Below are 25276 nucleotides of genomic sequence, written 5' to 3'. Positions count from 1 at the left end.
CTCACAAATCTATGCATAAACCTAACCCAAACCCTAACCCTGAACTCACATGACTATGCCTAAACCTAACCCAAACCTCACAAAAATATGCCTAAACCTAACCTTAATCCTAACCTCACAAAGACTATGCGGAGAGAGAAAAATAGCAGCCGCACCCACGGTGGGATTCAATCACGGGAGGTTGCAGTTACTAGCCACGTGCTGCTACCAATTTTGACACGAGGCAGCTGGCCAAACTCTAGATTCCAGTAGTATTTGAAAATCCAATGCGTGCCTTTTAGTTGTTGTAGTCCAATAGTGACGCATTAGGGGGTGAAAAGGACAAAGCGGCAATAACTGACGCCTATCTATGAGAATATGTTGGATATACTGTATAGAAAATTACACAGATACACACAGTAATGTTTACTATGTAATATGTATAGAGTTGGAGGAGAGAGGGGACATATCTGATTGAGAGAGAGAGCAGCTTTGTCACTGTGAAACCGCCCCCCCACCCAGGGCATCACGTCACCCAGAGTCCCCGAAAAAAAAAACCTGGAATTGATTAGGGAGCGACGCCCAGCAATCATAACTAAGTGAGCGTCTGTCTTAATCGTTAAGTGGGCAGGGGAGCCGGTCACCCGCTGATGAAGGCCTCTATTCCAGGGCCATGAAGTCATCAGGCTGCTCAGAGTAGCGTGACGGGGTGGGCATATAAACGCCGACAGGGCCTGAGGAAAGGCCATCACAAGCCCCTATACATTATATTTTATCCCTCTCCTTCTCTCACCGGACAACACCCTCATAAAATCACTCTATACCTCTCACCCAAGCCCCCCCCCCCTCCCCCCCTTTCTACCACTACTGTCAACAACAGAGGGAGCAGAGAACCAGCAGCAAACATCTAGGAAAATAGAGCTGTTAAAAATAACAGCCGTTCTGTTTGACATCACTCAACAGGAGAGTTGTATTCTGGTGGTATTGGTCATTCGGCACCGGACAATGTTTGCTTGAGTGCTTAAGGAGGAGCTGTGGTGGGGGGAGGGAGGGGTTGGGTTGACTGAGGTGGTCTAAGCCAGGGTATGTTCACTCAGTCCCCCTGGTATGAATAAAAAAGCACTGTCTAGTGCTTTTTCTGCTGAAAATGAAAGAAAAAAAACGGAAAAAGATAAGAAAGGGGGATTTTGTTTCCAAAACATTGCTCACACAATTTAGAGAGACCATCAGCTCGGACTAGTAGCTCTAGTAGCTCTGTATTCGTCGGCATTTTAGCCTTGTATTTTCGTCTAATACTTTTTCCTATACTGTACTGTCGTGGCCATGACTATGTCCAATAGCAAGAGGAGAAAAATTGCCTTAGCATTGTTTATTTTTTTTATTTTTTTTGGCAGAACTTTACAACAGACCAATTTATACATGTGAATGGAAATCGTTCTGGCTGATACCGACAATAAGCCTCTTGGAATTATACTGTTGATTATTATGCAAACTAATTGCGATTGTCTCAAATAAATGCGATCAGGCGATCATGTAATACAGTGGTTCTCAAACCTTTTCATGTCAAGGAACCCCAAAATGATAGGTATTTGGCCAACGACCCCAACCCCCTCCCCCCATCATCTCAAACATATTTGGTGCCAGGAACCTCCAGAAGCAAAGACTTGATTTAAAAATATTCGCAAATAGCAGATCTACAAGCTCTACAAGCTATGAGCATGTATATCTGCTACCTATTTTTGAATAAACCAAAGTATAAAATATGGTCCTTGAGGGCACAATAACAGTGACAGGCCTAATAGCAGGTGGCAGGCCTGTGGGCTGAAGGCCACACCCGGCGGTGCTAGGAGCTTGGATGAAAGTGCTTTTTAAAGCTCATTACTTCAGGCTAAAGCAAGTGGCACTTTGAAGACCTGTTGCAGAGAGCTGCTGAGCCAGCAAACCTCCCCCGACAGCAGACATGATTTATCATGATTAGTCAGCTGATAAAGAGCGGCCCACGCCATTTTCTCGCACTTCTCCGAAACTTAAAAAACTATTCTCAACTTTTGAATGTGCTCTCCGCTCTGCCAAAAAAATTGCACGGGCCAGCACCTTTTAAAAAGTGGCCGCCTTTTTGGTAATTTCTCATCAGTTTTACAGTAAAAATGGCACTACCTGTTCTTTTTAAGGATGACATGTCATGCCCTAACGGACCATTTGAAAAAAATAAGTGATTTTCTTTTTTAATATAACGGATATAGTGAGAGTGAGAGAGTATAGAGTGCATGAATTTTATAGCATGCCCATGAAAGTGGATGTGGATGGTGGCTTTAGGATCGGTGATTCAAAACCACACAGCCAAGACCCCCTGTAGACTATCTACAGGGGGATGGTTTGTCCTTAGACACTTCTACAAATGCCTTCTAAATCAGTACTAATCAGTTTCAGGACTTTTCGAAAATGTTCAAAAATGATGTACAAGCTTGTATATCTGCTATTTTTGAATAGCCAACGCTAAAATCTAAAATGACACAAATGCTTCCCTGGTTTTAATAAAAGGTAATCCAAGCAGACATTTGACATACAGAATTCTGCAGCGGCAAATGGGGCGTGGCATCATTTAGTTTGCTCTTTTGCTTTTAATAAGACGTGCTTGTTCCTGTTGGGCTTTTCTTTGGCTCAGAAAACATAACTTTTGTTTTTTTCCATCAGTGTCTTTTACGTGAATTAAATAGTTGTCGTAGTCTTTTATCATCTCTTTATTATATTATTGAAAAAAAAAAATTTCAATAAAAATACGATTTATTTTTTATGGTTATAAGCTTCATCTCCAGACACCAATCTCCTCTAAACACCAGAACGCTCATACTATATCACAATATCCTTTTTGTATTAGAGGGCAGGAGTTTTATAACAGCTATCACTGGAGACTCCTTGTAGAAAACAGCATCGTCAATATTAAATGCCATCTGACTCTTTCAGGAAAATCTCTTTATAGCCGTTCATCTCATGCGCTCATATGTACTGTATCTTAGCCTTCACACATAATGACAGCATTTGCCTCTTTGTAACATGGATTCTACAGAGGACCTTCAAAGGCAACCTTTGGTGTCGGGCAGAAACATCGTATCTCCGTATTTGCATTTTTTTGTGTATTCAAGAGTGCCGTGTAGAAGTAGCCGTGATGTGTTGCGAACGTGTAGATCGGCTATTTTTGCTATTTTAGAAACATTTTGAAAGTGAAAGTGGTTGTCTCTGGGTTGGAACACAGGTTCTTTTTTTCAATTTCCTGATTTTTTTTTTACATACTGTACATGGTTTCCACCCGACAGCAACGAATTGCATGATATTATCTTATCTGAATACTGGTATTCTAAAGAATTAATCATCTCTTTTCTGAATAGGTGTTTGCCAGGATAGATAGGGTCTCTCTCGGCCAAGGCCATCAGTGGTACCATCAGTAGGTCTATAAAGTACCGGTACATTGGTTTGTTTCTCTTTAGTTTTGCTAGCAAAAGGAGAACAATGGCCCTAAAAATCACTACCAGAACATCAATACATAACTTTCAAACATTATTCAGTGGCTTTTGCTTTTGTTGTTACCACAATGCTTTTGTAGTCATTCAGAATGACATTTTGAGCGACATAGTGTGATATACAGTGACAGAGGAAAACATGAACTAACCTAAGCCACTAATGCCAACATGAACCTTAAACTTTCCGCTTAACATTTATCTGATGTTAATGTGTTTTGTTTTGCTATTATTTTCTATTATCGGAATTGTCCTAATGCCGCAAACCCCAGCTATCACCACATAGATTAACACAAACAAATTAAGATTTGCTGATGCTATTTGACCCAGATGTAGAAGCACTCATCAAAAGTGAATTATATTTCTTTCTAGAATACATTCACATTGTTTGTACTGTATCTATTTGTCTGTATTCTTATATTCTTTTCTGTCTGTATGAATCAACTGCACCGTGTCCTTTTGCAGTTCAAACATTTAATCAAGAAAACGCAGAATGGTTAATCCACTGAGCCCAGGCTTTGTGTTTCTAAAATGAGGTTTAACCAATTTGTAGTTTCTTTGTTGAAGTTCTAACAGCTGCTGTCTGACTGGCACAAGCAAACCATCCCAACAAGGTCACAGAGGAACGCAGAGAAGGCTTTTCCACTACTCTGCTCTTAGTCTCACGTATAGCCATAGAACTATTCCACAATCTCCGAATGCTATATAGAGTCTGGAACTACACATCCTGAAAGCCGAGAAAGGAAGCTGCCATCTGTTCATCATTTCTGTTCACGAAAATATATTTACATTTTATTTAGAATTTCCATTTCTGATAAGCAGCAAGCTATATATGCTTAGATTATTTCGACTTATATTAGGACAAATTTGGGCGACTGTCAAGACGAAACGGAAGCGGGGAGGAGGCGTCACATCCGCTTTACCCCAGGATCATATTCAGAGCTTCCGTGCTCCAGACTGTATGACGGAAGCATTTGAAAATTGTCAGATGCAACAGTCTGGTTCGTGAGACTATCTCTGTTATTTAAGAGCACGCTCCAGTCCCTGAGTCAACTGAATGGCTTAAAAGGTTATGATCAATATCCAATAGGACTATGTACAGTATATAATAACATATCATATTAGATTAACACTGACATATCTGCTAAATCAAATTTAAATGTAAATTCATTCATGTATTAAAAGTACTGTCCTCAACCAATATTTATACCAAAACATGCTAGATTTTCCTTGACGCTTTCCAAGGTTCTTATGTCCAATACTTGTTCTCCTGTAACGTGTGTGTTCTGTTATTATTTACCACCATCCTCTCTAAAACACTTTATGTTAAACACGTCCCGTTAAAAGTGCTTGGTGAATTGACTTCATGCAAATATAACCACGTCCTCATTCATGATATCAGCCATTAGTCTGCTAACCAGTGTGGTGAAGCGGTGACCTCTCTGATGTACTGTATTTGACACCATGCACTTCAGCACTAATGCTGGATTACCAAAACATATGGGGCTTCATCAGCATAAGTACAGGTTTTAACTAATGGCTCTTTGTTTATTAGATGTAGCATCGCATTGATCCAAGAATGATAGCTATTCCCGACTGCATGATGAATGTGATTTGTAATGACTTTATAACAGAGGCACAGAGACAGGGTAATAAGTACCAAAAGATTGATGCTGGGCACCAGCGGGGCCAGCTGTGAGCTGGTGACTGGAAGATGGTTTATCTATGGTGCCCACCGTCTCACCGCATCAGAGAGAGATTCATTTTCATTTCACTCAGTTTCTCCCTCAAAAACAGTCCTGTCTCTGTGAATACAGTAGATCTGCGATCTGAGGATATTGCAAGTGGCCCCCAAATAATTGCAAAACACAACAATTTTAATGATAATGTAACATTAAGATAAAAAAGAATCATGCAAAAAGTTGTGGTATTTTTGGGCGGTGAAACCGCCCCTATAAGTGAGATTTGGAAAAATTTACATTTTCCTGCGCTGTGATCTGGGCCCAGGAAATTTGTACAATTGTCCTGCGCTGTGATTGGCCAATCACAGTCTATTCAGGACTGTGATTGGCCAGTGTCACATGACACATGTGCATAGCCCTATATAAGCAACCATAACTTGAAAAAAAACAAAAATTTGTTTTTTTCAAGTTATGGTTTCGTCCATCATAAAGAGTGTTTCAATAAATGTATTTATCTTTTGTACATGATTGGTTGACTCCATTCAGTATTGTGATTAGCTAGCAAGACACCGCCCACTTCACACAGGGTGTGATTTTTTCTTTAAAACCTTAAAAGAATGTAAATAGGAACATAAAGTATTCTGTGTTAGTTTCATTGATCCAAGCCAGATCGATTGATTGATCGTTAAAATAAATATGCTCTGAAAATGCACGCAAATGAGAAAGCAAACACTTTCAAGATTTTCAAGTGGGCCCTGATCCAAAAAAGGTGGGCGACCACTGCAGAAGATTGATTTTGTTAGTTACCACAGAGCAGACAATGAATGCTCGTGCTCAGAGATGATATATATATATCCCCAGATGTGCATGTTTTGATTATGTAATTAACTAGGCAAACCTCTATTGCAAAATTAACTTATATTAAGTCATCACTTGGTCATTTTTCTTTTTTTAATATATCTTTTGGCATTGTGTTATGTTTCATTTCAGAGAGATGAGTGTGTAGAGACAGAAAACCAAGGAGAAGGAGGAAGTGTGGACGCTCGCATAATTATCGGGCAAGCCGATAATTATGCGAGCGTCCACACTTCAGAATGATAACGTTCTGTAAACGGTGGCACCAAACCCTGCCTGCCTCCGTGGAGCCCACAGGCAAGTATAGTAATTTTTATATAGCACAACAATAAGGCAATTCAATGTGCTTTACATAAAACATTAATCAAAGAGAGAAGATTTGAATTCAATAAAAAGGAAGAAATGCTTTTTTTTTGCTCAGGACAAAAGATCAAAAACTCAATATAAAGAACAATTAAAAAGAAAATTAAAAAAAACATAATAGAGTAGAATTACAGTGTAGAAGAATATTAAAACATCTCAATGAAAGTCAGCGGCAAAAAGAAAGGTTTTTAGCTGTGATTTAAAAGAAATGAGAGTTGCAGCACACCTACAGTTTTCAGGGAGGGGGAGAGAGAGAGAGAGAGAGAGAGAGAGAGAGAGAGAGAGAGAGAGAGAGAGAGAGAGAGAGAGAGAGAGAGAGAGAGAGAGAGAGAGAGAGAGAGAGAGAGAGAGAGAGAGAGAGAGAGAGAGAGTTCTACCAGGTGCTGAAAGACACATGCATTAGGATGCATGGATAATCCAATGATCTATAATTAAAGGAGGTGAGATAGTTGTAGCCTACCTGAGGTAATGCCAGCTAGCCTATCAGATAGCGTTTCATAATCCTCTCCTCATCCCTGTTTATTGAGTGCCCGATTTCTTATTAAAAACAGGGTACAGCCAGTGCCAGCGTTTTTTATCGTTTATTGGCGTGTATTTGCAAAAACGCAATATTGCGTTTTTGGCACTAAATGTGTTTTAATAACACAACTTTCTGAGGGTGAGTGAGGTCCGATTGCATCCCAGATTCTCCTTCTGAAGGACTTGGAGTGGCTGTCAACTTTCCGTTCATGAAATTGCTCTGAAAGTGATCCAAACCATATCGTTTATATGACTATCGTTCGCCGTTTAAAGTTGTGGTGTGGGACTGTGCCATTCACTTCAGTTAAGGCAATTTTTTTAATTGACATATTTATAGTTATCGTTATAGTTATGGTGCTTGAACAGCACTTAAGACTCAGGGCTGGCACTCACCAGAAGCATATGGTCCCTGTACCAAGCTGGTGCCCACCAGGTGCCCCAGTCAGCAGTGTCAGGTCTGTTGCCAAGCACCTTGGCATCTTATTTGATCCCAGTGCACACATTGACAGCCACATTAATAAGCTGTTTTTATCATCTCAGTAATACATGCAGGTTGAGATCCCTTTTTAGTTTTAAAGTCCTGGTGATATGGCATTTTTGGTCATTTTAGTTTCAGTCTCAAATGGTCTCGCAAACCAATCAGAAGGTCCCATCCCTTCGGGGAACTCTGGAATCTCACTCACTGCAGCTGTGTGCAGACATAATATAATATTATAACTAATAGTATAACTAATATTAGTTATAATATATCTAGAGGGCGGACAGCCCCGCCCCCAGCTATTCATTTCAATGAAAGTTGCTCAGTGGCGTTTGAAGCACCCGCAAGTCTGCCCGAAGTAGAAATATTGGGTCCATTGGGTCTATGCAATACTGGGTCCAATAGGCGTGGCCATACGCCACGGTAGAGGCACGCGCAGTAGCATTGTAAATGTGGATGTAGTGCATTCTCAGATTGACCACCAGGTGACGGCCGCTTCACTGTTCTACCGTGGTTCTGGGGGCTTGGGTGCAGCAGAGGGCTAGTGTTTGTAGCCTGCCGCTCATGCTGCCCAAGGGAGAGAGAGACGGCCAGTGTGAAGCCAACACACTCTCAGTCCACACATGGCCTATCGTGACTTCTTGGGACAAATCGTTCAAGTCGTTTTGAGCTTGTATATCTGATAATTTTGCTATTTTTTAACAGTTTTGGTTTAGGTTGCCACCCGACAGACAAGATTACACCCCAATGAGCTCATGCACAGCCTGCGTCGTTGAGGCAGAAGACAAAGGTGTCTTCTTTCAAATTACTTCTTAAAATTTACTTTTATTGAAAGATGTTAACACAATGTGTGATGCTGATGTTTGATTCCCTTAATGTTTGTATTTATTACATTTATTTGTATTTCTCACTGCAATTTATATTTGTATACGTCACTGTATATGTCACTGTTTTTATTCTGTTGCTGATTAAACTTATATAAGGCATCTTGTAACTTTGTTTTGCTTTACAAATAAAATAACTGTTGCTATAATCATCATTATTATTATATAACATTTGCCAGTTTCATATGTCATTGCATAGAGATGAATTAACCGTATAGCATTAGCATTCTTTCTAAGTTCATTGTTGAGTTGTTATTTTGTGTCTCAGCACTATGGCCATCACACTAATGTTCTTAAAGTGTAAACTTTCAGGAAGATGGAGGAGGCCGACTCATTGTTTGCGCCCCCGAGAAAGAGGGTGTAGCATCGCTCTTGTGCTGGGATTTTATTTAGTCTCTGTCGGGTGGAAACCTCATGTCCAAGACTGCTACTTTTCAGGAATTAAATTTATTTTAAATATCAAAAGTAGCAGATCGACAACTTAAAACGCGTCGCTTCGCGCCGCGTTTCGAGCTTGTCGATCTGCTACTTTTGATACTTTTGTGTGACGCTGTAGCGTAGCTCAAGTAGGGCTTTCACTTACGAAAAAAAAACAAATATAAAATATATACATTAAGTATGGAGATAAGAGGTTTCTGCCCGACAACAACGATTTATTTATTTACTTCTTTTTTTATTGTCTGTCAAAAAAAAACATTCAAAGGCGTTAGCTGGAGATTATGGGGATTTTGCTGTGTGGAAGAGCAGATTATCCCACGTTCTTCAACAATGTCACTCTGCCATTGTTCTTCCACAGCTTTGTTCCCCCGGCCAGCAGAAAATCACCGCTCTCCGTGGACAGTGGTGGAAGAAGTACTCACATCTTTATTTACCTAGGTAAAAGTATCAATACAACAATGCCGAAATTCTCTGTTATTCTCTGCTGGGCTGTTAGGAATGAGTTTGCTCAATGCGTGAGACACTCTCACACACATCTCAGTGCAGTAGTCACAGTGCAGAGAGGCAGTCACAAACACACACACACACACACACACACACACACACACACACACACACACACACACACACACACACACACACACACACACACACACACACACACACACACACACACACACACACACACACACACACACACACACACACACACACACACACACACACACACACACACACACACACACACACACGCACGCACACACACACACACACACACATCTCAGTGCAGTAGTCACAGTGCAGAGAGGCAGTCATGAGTGTCTGTCAGGTCCTGAGAAATGAAGGGCTTTCACTGTGCTGCAGGTACAGCAGGGGTTTAAGTAGCTGTATCCTCAAGAGACGAGAGCCAACCAGATGTTACCAGCGATAAACAAAGGGAACAACACGGTAGTGTGTGAAAACAAGCTAGACCCCCCCCCCCCCAACCCTCATATGTGCTCCACACACCATAGCAGCCAGAGTAACACCAACTTAAAAGCAGTGATGGAACCCCTGTAGTCTTACACTCTAAGACTGCGTTCAGTTTTCTAAGACATAGATAACTGGACACATTGTGAGCTAGATCTGCTATTTTTGGCTTCTACAGTACAAGCTCAAAACGCGTTGTGATCTACGAGATACAAGCTTTAGGTTTGGCTATTTCACTTTTGTTTTTAATAGTTATAAAAAAGGAATGGTTTTGGACATACAAGGTTTTACAACCGACAGTGACGACATGCACTAGTCGGTAACGTTATATGTCTCAAAGAAACCTTCATACATTATTTTCACGCCTTGTGACCATCAAAAATAATACAATTGTACAAGGAATATTGTCTGACGGTTCGCACAGTGCGACACCAGAGCGCACACACACACACACACACACACACCCCCTGAGGGTGCTTAGTAAACAAAGTGTCAAAACTAAACCAACAGCCTGCATCCCTCAATGCCTGCCTTGAATAATGCTGAACTTTACCATCAAACTTGAAGGAAACAGCAAATGCCAGATGGGACAGGCTGGCTGTTGCGAGGTGTCACGATGCATCGTGATTATACCGCCACAAAGTTGAGGGGGATGAGGAGGAGAAAAAGCACAAAAAAAAAAAAAAAACGCCAGCGTAGCACAATGCAGAGTGGCAGCTCCACTCCCAGCCGCTCCTGACTCATTCCAAATACAACAAAAGCAAACTCAATCTGCCTCAGAATATAATTATAGGGAAATCCATACAAGCCAGCAGGCAGACAGGGCCAGGTCTGAATCCCATTACTGTCCACTAGTGGCAAGCTAGCTCTGTGGGATAGAGGGGCAGAGATATATATATATATATGTATGTATGTATGTATGTATATATATATATATATATATATATATATATATATATATAGTTGCTGTCGGGCAGACACCTCTTATCTCCATATTCTAACTTTTTTTCGTAAATTAACGCCCAACTTTTTAATATGCTCTTTTGGCAAATAATGCCATACTTCATCTTACAAGAGGGTCATGGAAAACTAGCGAAAATAGCTGATCTAAAAGCTTGCAGCTAAGATATTTTCACTATTTTGCTAACATTTGTGAAGTGTAAGTTATTGTTTATGTGGATTTTTATAAATATTTAACCAATGAAAAGTATTAGTAACAGCTTGTGATTAAATATTAACCACAGTGGATCCATTAGAACACAGTTTAATTTTTTTCCCCCATATTTCCTGAAAAGTAACGTAGTTGGACATACAAGGTTTCCACCCTGACAGCGATATACAGTATGCCTGTATGGATTGATGCATGTGTCTGGGAGTGTTTGGCAGTGTTGACAGGGGAGAGGCAGGGGGAGGGGCTGACGCTGGCAGGTGAAGCCACACTGTGACCACGCTCTCTGCCAACGTGTCATCGGCAGACAGCCAAGCCAACTGGAAAAAAGAAAAGGACAACATTGAATAAAGGCTGTCTCTCTCTTTCTCAGCCTCTTCCTCTCCCTCGCCGCCTCAGTCTCTTTCCTGTCCAAATCCAGCTTCCTTCCACCCCTTCTTCCAAATCCCCTCTCCTCTCTCTCTCTCTCATTCACTCTTCTTTCCAATTCCCATCTGTCTCTTAGTGTCTCCGTTAAGTCCTGTCTCGTTCCCTCCGTATATATCTCAGCCTCCCGCTGAACAAAACTCCCTCTCCCCCGCTCCCCTGCCAAACAACATCCCCGTCTCCTTCAAAGTCCTCTCTCTCTCTCTCTCTCTCTCCCCCCTTCTCTCGTCCTCTGCTAGCTGAGCGGCGGTGTCACTGCTGGGGTGTGTTGTCACTGTAATCACATGTAGCTCGCTGCTGGAGAGCAGAGGGGGGACCAAAGCAATCAGGCCGCTCACAGACAACATTGCCTTTTGTGTCACATTAAAGGTGAGTGTGTGATCCGTCAGCCACAGTTCATCGTTTAGACTCAGCAGCCAAATGCAGTGTGCTCTTCTCTGTCTGTGTGTGTGTGTGTGTGTGTGTGTGTGTGTGTGTGTGTGTGTGTGTGTGTGTGTGTGTGTGTGTGTGTGTGTGTGTGTGTGTGTGTGTGTGTGTGTGTGTGTGTGTGGGGGTGTGTGTGTGTGTGTGTGTGGGCGGGCGGGCGGGCGTGCGCACGCGTGTGTTTACACGTACAGTATATCGTCGTTGTCGGCCAGACATCTTGTATGTCCAAAACTGTTACTTTTCAGAAAATAAAAATACCTGTGTTCCAATGGATCCAATGTAGTTATTTTTTACTCACAAGATCTTGTTATAACTGTTATAACCAACTTTTAACTGGTAAAATGTTTATAAAACCCACAGACACACTTTCACTTTGACTTTAAAAAATTCTCAAAAGTAGTGAAAAAGCAGACCTACAAGCTCGCCATGCGACACGTTGTGAGTTTGTAGATAGGCTATTTTCGCTACTTTTGCGTGGCACTCTCGTACAATAAACTAGGGTATTAGTCTGTGAAAAATATGTGTGTTTTAAACAGGTAGCTCAAATATGGTTATGTGTGTTTTAAACAGGTAGCTCAAATATAATTATGTGTGTTTTAAACAGGTAGCTCAAATAACATTATCTGTTCGGTAACCATATACCAGGGCTATGAAGTCTAATGCCGCGTTCACGCATGCAGCTGCAAAGCTACAGTCCACCAGTCGTTTTCAATGAAAGCAAGCGACAGGAAGATACAAAGTGACGGCCAACGTTTGCAGCTGAGACAAAATGTACAAAGCTACAATCCTGGTTGAGCTGGCTTCAACTGCAGCTAAACAAACCTATACAAAACGACCAAGTGTTGTTTAACCATTTCCACTCACCCTCTCTCTTTTCCTGCTTGTAATGGGGGGGGGACTAATTATTTCCGTCAGCCAGTTTTCTGTGTTCTTTTTAAGCCCAGGCTTTTTATCTTTCTCGCTCATCGGACGCACGCTTGAGGTCAACGAGCGTGTAGATCGACATTTCAGCGACTCGACAACAGATTTGCATCTCTTTGTAGCGTTGTATCCTTTTGTGGCTGCCAGTGTGAACGTAGTGTCATGCCTTTGTACGGTTTTGTATCATTCTAAGAACAAAAAAATATAATAAATGTTTGGCTACAAAAAAAGGATTATTGGCAGAGCTAATGAAAGATGAGATGGATAAACATGAAATAAAATGTAGTTGCATAGCAACTGGTGCTGTATTCAAGACCACCTAAAGCGAGTCAAGGCCGAGTCAAGGCAGAGTAAAACTGCAGGCGGGACTGAGACCTGCAACATGGTCTTGAGACCGAACCATGGACTATAGCAGTGGTTCTCAAAGTGGGGTCCGGGGAGTGGGACCCCCAAGGATCATTGGGGGGGCGGGTTCCAGGGGGTCCCCAGCTGAAGTTGTTAATACAGCATCGCAATCATTTTAACCGCTTTATCCATTTATGTGTTGGCTATTAAAAAATAGCAGATCTACAAGCTCACAGCGCGTGCCTTCGTGCCACGCTGCGAGCTTGTACATCTGTTATTTTTGCAAATATTTGAAAAATATCCATATGTTTGGACTTTTTCGAATAATTTCGATATTTTTCTTTTCACACATATCTTCTCTTCTGGGAGTCCCTGGTACAAAACATTTTCAGATGGGGGTCCGTGGCAAAATACATATCAATATTCCTTGACTTGAAAGGTTTGAGAACACTGAGTGTAGTATGTCTGTGTGTCTACAGCATGTGTCTTGTGTGGCTATATCTGTGCGTGCGTGCGTGCGTGCGTGCGTGCGTGCGTGCGTGCGTGCGTGCGTGCGTGCGTGCGTGCGTGCGTGCGTGCGTGCGTGCGTGCGTGCGTGCGTGCGTGCGTGCGTGCGTGCGTGCGTGCGTGCGTGCGTGCGTGCGTGCGTGCGTGCGTGCGTGCGTGCGTGCGTGCGTGCGTGCGTGCGTGCGTGCGTGCGTGCGTGGACGCGTGGACGCGGGAGGCTGAGGGTGTTTGTAACAGGATTAACTCCCATGGGTTTGTTCTTGGGAGAATGTGATTTCAATCTTCCTGAGTAGACAACAGGGCCATCTCCTCCAAGACACTGAGGCCTGATTTATATACATTCGTCGCTGGTCGGTGTTGCTCGCCGAAAATAGCCTCTCTGCAAGCCAATGCCGCGTTGCGTCCGCGCCACGGTCGTGGGCTTGTAGATTGGCTAATTCCGGCATGCGACAATGGCTGGAGCATAAATTAGCCATGAGGGACGCAGATGGCAATCATACTGCATTCTCTGAATAGGGGTCCAGTGGGAATAGTAAACCTCCTAATTCTCTGCCACAAACGCACACACACACGCACGCACGCACGCACACACGCACGCACGCACACACGCACGCACGCACGCACGCACGCACGCACGCACGCACGCACGTGCATTCAGTTGAGCAGCCACATAGTGATTTTCTCAATCCATCCATAACTGATTAAATTTGATCTTGTCATTTCATTTTCTTCATGTTAAAGAACAGTGTGCGTGACAGATTATGGCGCTTCAGATCTATAAATTGCTTATGCACTGCCGTCCATGGAGCAATCTAATGAGAGTAAAGTGGTTTCTTCTCGTGACAACAGCACCATTCCACACAACAATGCTCAGAACCTCAGGACGCAGAAAGTCATTAAAGATCTATACAGCAAACGTGCACGACCTTTGACCTACAAAGATTCTCCAGGGCCACTCTCTCTCTCTCTGTCTCGCTCTATCTCACACACAGACACACACACACACACACACACACCCACACAGTGTCACCGTTGTACATTCCGTGTAACCAACTAAAGCCTAAAGTATATTCAATAGCACGGTATTGCTTGCTGTCGATGGCCCCCGGAGGTCAAGGACTGCCTGGATAGCCAGCCTCCCATGACTCCCTTGGGAGGTCAATGACTCTGCCTGCATGGCTCCCCTGGCTCCCGTGGAGGTCAAGGACAACCACCAGAGCCTGGCTCTGCGTTACGTTGTTAGCTTGAAAGTCTGCCCTTTTTGGCAAGAGACACCGTCGTGAAAGGGATTGTAAATTAATCACCACCCCGGCCACAATCTGTTCACACCTCTGCTTTGATCGCGGCCAGGCAGGGGCAGGTTCACCACATTTCGGAACAGTTTCTACCCGGCTACCATCAGACTGTTGAACAAGATAGGCCTGATCACCGCCTGTCATCAGGCTGGCCGCCTGTCAACACTTTCCTTTGGATTTTACTTTCCTTTCCGGATTTTTACCATGTGAAGTCTTTGCCCTATGTGGACTACCATTATACTGTATGTGGACCTGCCAATGCATTTATTTGGCTAATCTCATGAACATGCCTGCTGCTAACCACCTTTTGCACCTTATGTTTAACCTCATGTACATACATGATGCGTATATCGTTGCTGTCGGGCAGAAACCTCTTATCTCCATATTTTTTACTTAAAGGGGTAGTTCACCCCCCAAATACCTTTTTTTCTATTGATTACTCACCCCATGGAGCCTTGAATTCATGGATATTTTTTTGTTTTTGTCGCATTCCTTCCTTTATTATTTGATTATAATAAATTTAGCCCCATTGATTCCGGTAGGAGACACAAATGCATTTGTGTCTCCTACCGGAATCAATGGGGACACATTTATTATAATCAAATTATTGGCTTAGGAATGTGACAAAAACAAAAAAATATCTATGAATTCAAGGCTCCAGATGGTCAGTAATCAATAGAAAAAAAGTTATTTTGGGGGTGAACTACCCCTTTAATGACTTTTCGAAAATTAACGCCATACTTGATCATACTACAGCGTCACACAAAAGTATCAAAAATAGCAGATCTACAAGCTCGAAATGCAACGATCTGCTTTGTCGATCTGCTATTTTTGAATTTGAATCCTGAAATATAACAGTTTTGGACATAATGAGGTTTCCACCCGACAGAGATGATATATGTTGTAGATATCTTTGATTTTGTTTTAACACACTTCTTCACAGACTTTTTCTCCTTTTTGAAAACGACCAAAATTATGGAGCTTGCACAAAAAAAAACTAATTTCACCCACTTCCTTACACCTCTAAACCTGTGATATGATGAATTAGCAGCAACTGGTGATACCGTACTCCTCCACACCTCCTTCTGTTGGGTGTTGGGAGGTTTACCGTAGCTGCTGTGCAATGTGGGTTATTTCGGTGCACACAGGCATGTACTCAATAAGAAGAAACAGATTAATACAATGCAGTACATACCCGATATTTGGAGAGGTCAATCCTCAGCGAGTTGTGAAGTTGATCCAGCAGCTTGACAAACTTCTCCCTCTGTTGAGAAAGACATGCAGTAACAACATTTTGTAAACAGAGTCCCCGGGCCATGTGATATATTCACATTTACAACACACTCAGCTGCCTGCGCCTTTGTTCTGCCTCCGGTGATTCCATTTCCGATTCCCTGGAATAAAAATCATTTTAAGCACAAATGCTGAAACACTATTTACCGGCCTGAATATCTTTGACGCCTGGCTACATTAGCTTGTTAAACGCTCTATCAGAGACCACTGAGCACTTCGGGGACTTCACTGATTTCAACAGCATTTAACTATTTTTTTTTAGACAGGTAGCTCTGGGGCCGACTTTGAAAAATGAGTGTTTTTTAATAATTCATGTTACACAAATATTTCGACTCTACTTTATTCCACCTCAATTCCTCTCTGACGGCAGGTCAGTAACACAGAGCTGCAGTGTCACCTTGACACTGTAACACCACCACACCACGTGGCACACCAAGGTCCTTGATGTGCGCAGCTATACGGTAGTATCAACTCACTATCTTAATAATTTACAGAAACATGAAGTGAGGGACCCTCTGTTCCAAATATTCGGACATCTGCACAGTGCAGGTTTCAAGTAGCCTGGAATACAGACTGATTTGCTCCGTTCGGTCGTTTTTTGTCCTCTCTTTGCTTCTGTGAGAAAAAAAACAAAATCAGCCGAATGGAGAAAATCTGTCTGGATTCCAGGCTAGGTTACAAGTACTGAATGAAATAGTGTAAATCTGACCAGCAAAGCTTTGCAAAAAATCCTTGCATTATTAAGGCCTGTTTCCTACCACAATACCAACCTTTTCTGAATCCGTATTTCAGAGCGAAAAACAAATCAATACGTTTCAGCACAGAACTTTTCAATTATCTGCCAATTCTTTTTTTCACCCCCTGTAGAACAAAGTGAGGTCTTACGCCAAAGTTGGAGGCGGCGAATCGGTCCGAGGCGGAGGCGGTGGTGGTCGTGGTGGTGGTGGTGTGGGCGAAGTAGGCATTGATGTTAGCCAGGAGGTTGCTCATCACCGCCGGCACGCCGGGACACATGTACTTGGAGGACAGACAGGAGAAATGCCTGCAAGGGAGAAGAAGCAGAGACACGTGTTGCTGAACCACCCCACTGCAGGTGCAGATACCATGTAAACATGTACACCAGTTAGTTCTCAAACCTTTTCGTGCCAAAGACCCCAACATCGATATTTGGCCGCGGACCCCCCATCTAAAAAAAAAATTTGATCTTTTTTGTAGATCTGCTTTTTTTTAATAGCCAACGTATAAATGGATAAAGTGGTTAAAATGGCTATGGTTATTGAAATGATTAACTACTTTTGCTGGGGACCCCCTGGAACACCCCCCCCCCCCCCAAGGACCCCTGGGGGTTGAGAACCAATGATGTGCTGTATAAGCAGGCTTGCAGCTGGAGTTTTCCTGATCCCACCAAACAAATGGCACAATCTGCGAGGGGAAGAGTGTATGAGTAAGCATGCCCCGGTCTCTAATCTCCACCGTTAATGTTTCCCTCGAGTAAGGCCATTTACTCGCCTGTTGCAGCATGTGGTTGCAACAGGCTGCTCCCCAAGTGTTTTGTCTTAATGTGAATCAGGGATTTAGTAAAAGAAAGACAACAAAAAAGGATTTGTGCTGACGTTATCCACGCACCTTCCCCTGATGAATGATTACTCAGACTGGATTTAACACGATTAGTTCTGCTTGGTTCTAATAGAGACACACACTGCTTTTGAATGTGGTACCAACTAGTAGTGTTGGTAAATAATAAAAATAAAAACACCCTACTCTGTCCAGAAGAGCTGCAGGTTTAATCAATTTTAACTTGATGAAACCTGCAGTTCCAGCAGTGGGACCTCAGACAGCTATAATATGACTGGGACCATCCTGAGTGGTTCCCCAGGCCAGCGTGGGGATATAATCCCTCCACCTGGTCCCGTGGACCTCCATTTGGAACCCCCTCAAGGAACCATGAGGGTCCCTGGACTACACTTTGAGACCCACTGGTGTAGCACAGTGTTTCCAGTTAATTAATAGCCAACCTCAGCTAGCCTGGTAAACCCTCCCTCCGGAAATCTAATTTCCATTTGATTTCAGGAGTGAGTCTGGCCTGAAGGCTTGTCTGGGCGTTTCTAGCCCGTACACCAAATGGACGAGCCTATCAGCGTCGTCGCTCATCGTTCTGTGATTGATAGCGACAGTTGGCCAATCAGGTGGCGAGTTCGAGTGAGCCCGAATGAAGCCGAGTGCAGCCTGAGTGCAGCCGACAAAAGACGAACGGCAGCCATTGTTGTTTGTGCGAGTGCCTTCACTTCTTACTTTCAGTTTTATAACGCTCTCAAACTTCTTTTTTGAGGCACGGAATTTACTTATAAGATATCGTTTGGATAGAATTTAGTTGTTTAACTTCATATATGTGATCAATTAATCATGACAGAGCCTATTTAAAAATAACATTTCAGAGAACCGGCAGGGGCGGGCAGCGACACGCATGTATCCGAATAAGGCAACCTATTTTGGGCATGGCCATCTCAAAAGTCCCGTTGCGGCACATTATTTGTGGAGGTGGTAAAAATGGACTGCAATTGGCTGAAGGGGAACAACGATCATTGGCTGAAGGGGTTGTCAGTCAACGGTATTACTCCCGCCCAACTCCAGGCACAGCCAATATTGCAGAATGGGCGATCAGGCCAGACTCACTCCTGAAATCAAATGGAAATTTCCGGAGGGAGGGTTTACCAGGCTAAACCTCAGCAGCCTGACTCTGTTTGACCAGAATGGAACAGATCCATTAATATCAATTGGTAACACCTGTGAAGGAAGTAGGGAAGAGGCCCAATTTCTTTACAATATGGCTGCTGTGCATAGAGCCTATTGCCTCCTTTCTTACAAAAAGGAGCAGTGGCTCTACTCCGAGTCTCTCACGGATGAATGATCTTCTCACCATGCCAGCCTGCCTCCTGAGAAAACCCATTTTGGGCTGCTTGTAATCTGAAATCTCTTTCGGGCATGAATTGTCCCATATCTCACGACCATAGGTGAGAAGCTGGAATGAAGATCGACCGGTAGATAGAGAGCTTTGCCTTATGGCTCAGGTCTCTAACCTTATGGCTCAGGTCTCTAACCTTATGGCTCAGATTTCCACACATGTCGAGTGGAAACCTCATATCTCCAAAAATGCAGATCTGCTATTGTGTGACGATGTAGTATGATCAAGTAGGGCATTCATTTACGAAAACAAAATGGTCGGGCAGAAACCTTATCTCCATATTTGAACAAAATGTTAAAATATGGAGATAAGCTTTCTGCCCGACAGCAACCATATGTATCAAATATCCAATGTTGCTTGCCACCACAGAATCTATAATATTAACTTCAGTACAAGCGGCACATTAAGGTGGCTATGTTTCACTTTCATTTTTTTACTGGCTTTTATAACCAAAAGGCTTCGCTCTCAAACCTGATATAGACAACTAAGAAACCACAAGGAAGTGGAAAACATTTCCAGAAAGACATATGACTGTTTAACCTTATTTTGACACTGGTTATTTTTGTAGGCTCTATCCAAAATCAGACAGTTAGCAGCTTTGTTCGCTGTGTTCAAGTGCCGACATCAGTTGCACTATAGATACTGTATTGGCCATATGATACAGTTTCTGTGTCCAAGGCTTGTTATTGTGCATTGCAATTTAAATTTATACTAGACCGGTGACTTTTAGGCACCAGCCTAGTCGGGGACCATGTAAGTCGGGAACAATTAAGTCAGGAACGATGCAAGTTGGGAATGCATGCCCCTCCAGTTATGCAATACCCATTGTACCTGCTCGCTGTACCCGTTGTTAAAGTACCCAATGTGGTAACCGTTACCAAAGTACTAATAACGTTTGATATTACAATCAATGGGTTATTTATAAACTGGCACCGGCCTACTCGGGAACAATGCAAGTTGGGAATAGAGTTTGGTTGTGCAAGCTACCACTTCTATTGGTTGCGGTGGCAAAAACGTGATGCAAAGTGTGGCCAATCCGTTAGGCCGATGGGTTGGGTTGGCCAATCAGGGAAGCCAAAGCCTACACCCCACCACAAACACAGAGATTCAGAGTGCCCTACACAGACCCACGAATAGACAGATACAGCCATTCCGAGTCGGCACTGCACACCCGCAGGTAATTGACGACACACATCATGGCAAGTTTGAAGTCAATCGGTTGGACGGTGCCCGAGTTATGCCCGACACACACGCACACACACACACGCACACACACACGTTTAATTTCGTGCATTTATAGACAAACAATGTCACGTTATTAACAATTGTACGTATTAATCCGTAAATCACAAGAATTCATGTGCCAAGTTCAAACCGGGACGAGAAAGGGAAACTTTTCTTTCCATACAGAAAGGGATAAATCTTCCCTCTCTACCTCAGCCTGCTAGAGCTTGTAACAGTAGACAGCAAGAGGGGTGCGTGGGTTGACACTTCTGATTCGCTGAGATAACACACACACACACACACACACACGCATACGCACACCCACACTGACACACTCACACGCACACACACACACACGCACACACCATCTGTGACAAGAACTTCCTCGCAGTAATGAACTGTTGGAGCCTTAGAGGCGTTGGTGGGGTCTGGGTGAGCAGCATATGCTCATTGTAACACTGCATGTTTCCCTGCTTCACCAAACAGTGTGGGAGAGACTTATTCCCATTATAACTCACTAATACATTTTACAGCTCATATATCAACAGTTTGGTGGCAGCCAACTCCATTCCTATTCAAGTGAAACTAAAAGATCTCTGCATCACTGGAACGTCACATGCATAGGTACATTGGTTCTCAAAGTGGGGGTCCTTGGGGGGACCATAGCGCGGCACTATAGCGGGGCTCATAGCGCTCATAGCTCATATGAGCTTGTAGATCTGCTATTTTTGAAAAATCGTGAAGATTTTTTAATTTTTTTATGAGCGAACATTTTTAACACAACTCTTTGCTTCTGGGGGTCCCTGGCACAAACTCTTTTCAGATGGGGGGTCCGTAGCCAAATACATATCAATTTCCTTGACTTGAAAAGGTTTGAGAACCACTGTCATAGGAGAGGTGGACCAAAGGCGTTGGCCGTGTTGCTGCGGTCAGAAGCGACGTAGCCTATTATGTCACCTTACATATATGCTACATAATTATGATCTTTACATATCAACTTAATAATCACATGCTCAAGGCTTCTCAGTGAGGTGATGTATTATTTATTTAAATTGCATATTAAACTGCATACTAAAGCAAATGACTAGGGGCTCCGTGCACTCGCTGATCCCCAGTTGGATATTCATGATGACCTTACAGTAGCTACAGAGACAGATCAAGAATTCCGGGCATACTTTTTGAGTAATTTCACCTTTGGTACTTGAATATTTGATGCCATTACGTTTGTACTATTACTCAAGTGAATTTTGAATGTAGGACTTTTACTTGCAACAGAGTATTTCTGCATTAAGCTATTGCTACTTTTAATAACTAGAGCTCACGCCTACGTCGCACCGCCGATCCGACAAATATGCCCATGTATGGAGATCTCTGCATCTGTCAGTCCTTGTCCCTTTCATGCCCATATATGGAGCTGACTGATTTGTTTGCACCTGATGCCATGACGACACATTGAGGTTAGACAATACACTCCACATTTGGGCGTAGCTGCATTGGGAACTCCTTTTATGGTTATGGCTTGTCTGCTGGCCACTCCTCCCTTAAAGGAGTAGTTCACCCCAAAAAATTACTTATTGTCTATCAATTGCACACCCCATGAAGCCTTGAATTCATGGGGATTTGTTTAGTTTTTGTCGCATTCCTGAGCCAATTTGATGACCGCCGGACTCAATTGACCTGCATATGAGTCTCCGCCGGTCATACAATTATTAGCCTGCCCCAGCGTGTCTGATATCTGGCATAGAGGGGCGGATTCAAAATCTCAGGAGAAAACAGCCGGGGGCTCCCATTGGTTCACAGAGCTGTGCGCCCGCCCCCGCCCCGCACCCCTCCTCCTCCCCCAATGTGCAGCGTTGAGAGCCCTGACGTCACTACATTTGGAGCGACGCCCACTGCACTCTGGTTGGTTGGGGAAATGAAAGGTTGACTCCCACTTCCTATGCCAGGAATGTCAACAGCCTGGTCCAGGCTTTCCTTTTGAGCAAAACGCGAAGGAAAATAAAAGCCTGGAGATTGAGGCTATCAAATTATTGGCTTAAGAATGCGACAAAAACAAAAACAAAAACTCTATGAATTCACGGCTTCATGGGGTGAGTAATTGATAGTAAATAAGTATTTTTTTGGATAGAAAATAAGTAATTTTTGCACTATTTTCAGCGAAAGCTGAAAACAGAAAAGCCGCTAGAATAGAGCCCTGAGGGACTGTGGTTAAGCCAATTTTTTATATAAAATAAAAATAGGTCTTCTTCCACCACTGTCTGTGTGCCCTCCTTAACCTCATCCTCTGCACATCTATCACCGTGACAGGAGTGTACACACATACACACTGTTGGAACTGATCCCGTAACAGATATTTCTGTCTCTGTCTAATGTCAGGGTCCATATAACTGGAATGACAGTTTTTCCTCGTGTCCTTGTGTGTAATTGTGTTATATGGGCACCATGTATTGAGTGGCTGAGGCAAGGATGAGGCAAGGATGCTCAGTATGAGGCTTTGTCTGGGAGCGCTGCCAGGGTCAGCCACTTCCAACCTGGTGGCCCTGTTCTGGGCGTGTCATTATAGGAAAACCTTTTCAAACATTAACCCATTCAATCCGCATCGGTGTCATTTTAGATTTGGGCTATAATAACCATCATTTTATACTTTGGCTATTCAAAAATAGCAGATATACAAGCTCGTAGCGCGGGCACTTGTAGATCTGCTACTTTTGAAAAATCTTGAAAATGTGTGCAAAGCGAAGATTTCTTCTGGGGATTCTACAATCTTCTAAATGCTAGTATCAGTGGTATCAGTGGTTCTCAAACTTGTCAAGGACCACCCGACACTATATGTATTTGGCCACGGACCCCCATATGAAAACATTTTGTTCCAGGGCAAAGATTTGAATGAAACATATGTATAAATATTCAAAGATTTGCACACATTTTCACAATTATTTTTCAAAAATAGCAGATCTACAAGCTCATAGCTCATAAAGTAGCAGATATACAAGCTCATAGCACTTTTTTGAATAGCCAGATAAATCTAAAAATGACACGGATGCTTTCCCGGTCTTAACTCATTCAGTGCCAAAAATATTTCTGGCTATATCACCCCTGTGCCAAGGCCAAAAATACATTGTAAAAAAAAAGTGCTTTGGAGCCGAGATACAGCCTTTTCAGTAAGAAGTTAAACAAGAAGTGAATGGAGCAGCAAATCTTCAAATCATCATATCTTGGGTTCTGAACCTTTTTTTTCAAAAAAAAAAAAAAAAAAAAAAAAAAGAACTTTTTTTGAGTTTTTTTTTTTTTTTTTTTTTTTTTTCATGACGTCTCAGACGTCATTGGCACTCTGGGCTTATGAAAAACGTGACGTCTGCGACGTCATTGGCACTTAAGACCCGAGGGCCATTCTATAAATTCCTTCTAAATCAGTAGTTCTCTTTTTCGTGCCAAGGACCCCCGAATTTATATGTACACATTGGCTGCGGACCCCCATCTGAAAATGTTTTGTGCCAGGGACCCCCGGAAGAGAATATTATTTTGTGTAAAAAAAATGATAAATTGTGTTAAAAAATATATATATTTTCAAACACTTTCAAGATTGATCAAAATGTCTCAAAAATAGCATATGTACAAGCTTTTCGTGCATGTACTGTGAGCTTGTATATTTGCTATTTTTGAATAGCCAGCGCTAAAATCTAAAAAGGTCTAAAATAGGGCTTAAACTGGTTAAAGTTGACATGGATGCATGAAGACTTGTGGGCTCATCTAAAAGGTTCCTCAAACTTCATACAGATACAGGTATAGGTACGATTATGAGGATTTTAATTATGTTATGCGTATGTTATTGTATATCTGGACAGTATGATTTAATCATTACTGTATATACAGTAGCATGACGGGGATATGGTATCTATCTAGACTTCCGAGCAGACCAATTAGGGCTATTTTTATGTATGTCCTCCTCTTAAGGGTATGCGAAGATGTGAGTTATGGTCTTTACTGTATCATTTACCTCCCCCAGCTGTGGGACAGCTGGGGGAAGTGATTCTCAACCTTTTTCATTTCAAAGACCCCCCAGTTTAATACAATTTTTTCATCTTTGACACCTGTACAGTACACTGTAAAATCCTCTGTGTAATTTAAAATCAGACGGTATAAATGGAACCAAAAGGACCTTTATGGGTCCATATTGGTTCCATTTGTACCGTCTCAGAATAACAGACCTGTATCTCTCCACAAGGGCCCCTGGCGGTCCCCAGACCCCACATTGAGAACCGAGGGTCACAGTGACCCTGAGCCCAGTTGATAGGGACATTAATAAATGGATATAACAATGAAGAATCAGACATGGAATAATACATCCCTCCAATGACAGGATAAAAGGACAGGGCTGCTAGACGGCTCATAGTCAGATAATGGGATAAATCGTGTAGGTAAGACATTTTGTCTATTGTATGGTACATGTTGGGGTTTGGTTCTAATTTAATAACCTTCTCGTGCCAAGGACCCCCAAAATTATATTTATTTGGGCGCAGACCCCCCCATCTGAAAATGTGTTGTGCCAGGAGAGAAGATTTCTGTTAAAAAATTCAAAATTATTCAACATTTTTCAAAGAAAATGTTCAAAAATAACGGATGTACAAGCTCGCAGCAAGGGAGGAAGAAGTGGCCCAATTTCTCGCCAATATGGCTGCCGTGCATAGGGCCAATTGTGCTTTCACTCAGCTTCTATAGTGTATGTGTGTGTGCATACGGTACTGTGTAAGCCTGTGGTAACAATTATGTATGTGCGTGCGTGCGTGGCTGTGTGCGAGTGTGGCCATGAGCATACGTACATAATGTGAGTGAGTGCATGAGTCCACGCGTGTGTGTGCATGCATGTGTGACTGAGATAGCATACACTGTGTACGTGCGTATGCATGTATCTACCACAACCAAAAATGCCTACGGTACATTTATATTCAATTCTGTAAGCTAGGAGCACAACTATAGCAAAGATTGCTATAATTAACTTGAGCAGAATTATTTATGAACTGTGCAGT

At 42.6% G+C, this 25276-nt stretch overlaps 1 protein-coding gene across 1 annotated transcript in view; it reads right to left on the bottom strand.

Moving 5' to 3' along the window:
• Nucleotides 1-25276, bottom strand: part of LOC308105796 (protein unc-13 homolog C-like) — a gene marked incomplete at its 5' end in the record, with an annotated part of 229949 nt that overhangs the window by 118307 nt on the left and 86366 nt on the right. The window contains 2 exons of the mRNA XM_080456721.1: nucleotides 15966-16034; nucleotides 16949-17105. Of these exons, the coding sequence (XP_080312847.1) occupies nucleotides 15966-16034; nucleotides 16949-17105 (226 nt within the window). The remainder of the gene's footprint in view (nucleotides 1-15965; nucleotides 16035-16948; nucleotides 17106-25276) is intronic.

The sequence above is a fragment of the Gymnoscopelus braueri genome (assembly GCF_963280865.1).
Source record: "Gymnoscopelus braueri genome assembly, chromosome: 1".
Classification (NCBI taxonomy): domain Eukaryota; kingdom Metazoa; phylum Chordata; class Actinopteri; order Myctophiformes; family Myctophidae; genus Gymnoscopelus; species Gymnoscopelus braueri.
The sequence above is the reverse complement of the archived record's forward strand: the minus strand, read 5'-3'. Positions and strand labels throughout refer to the sequence as shown.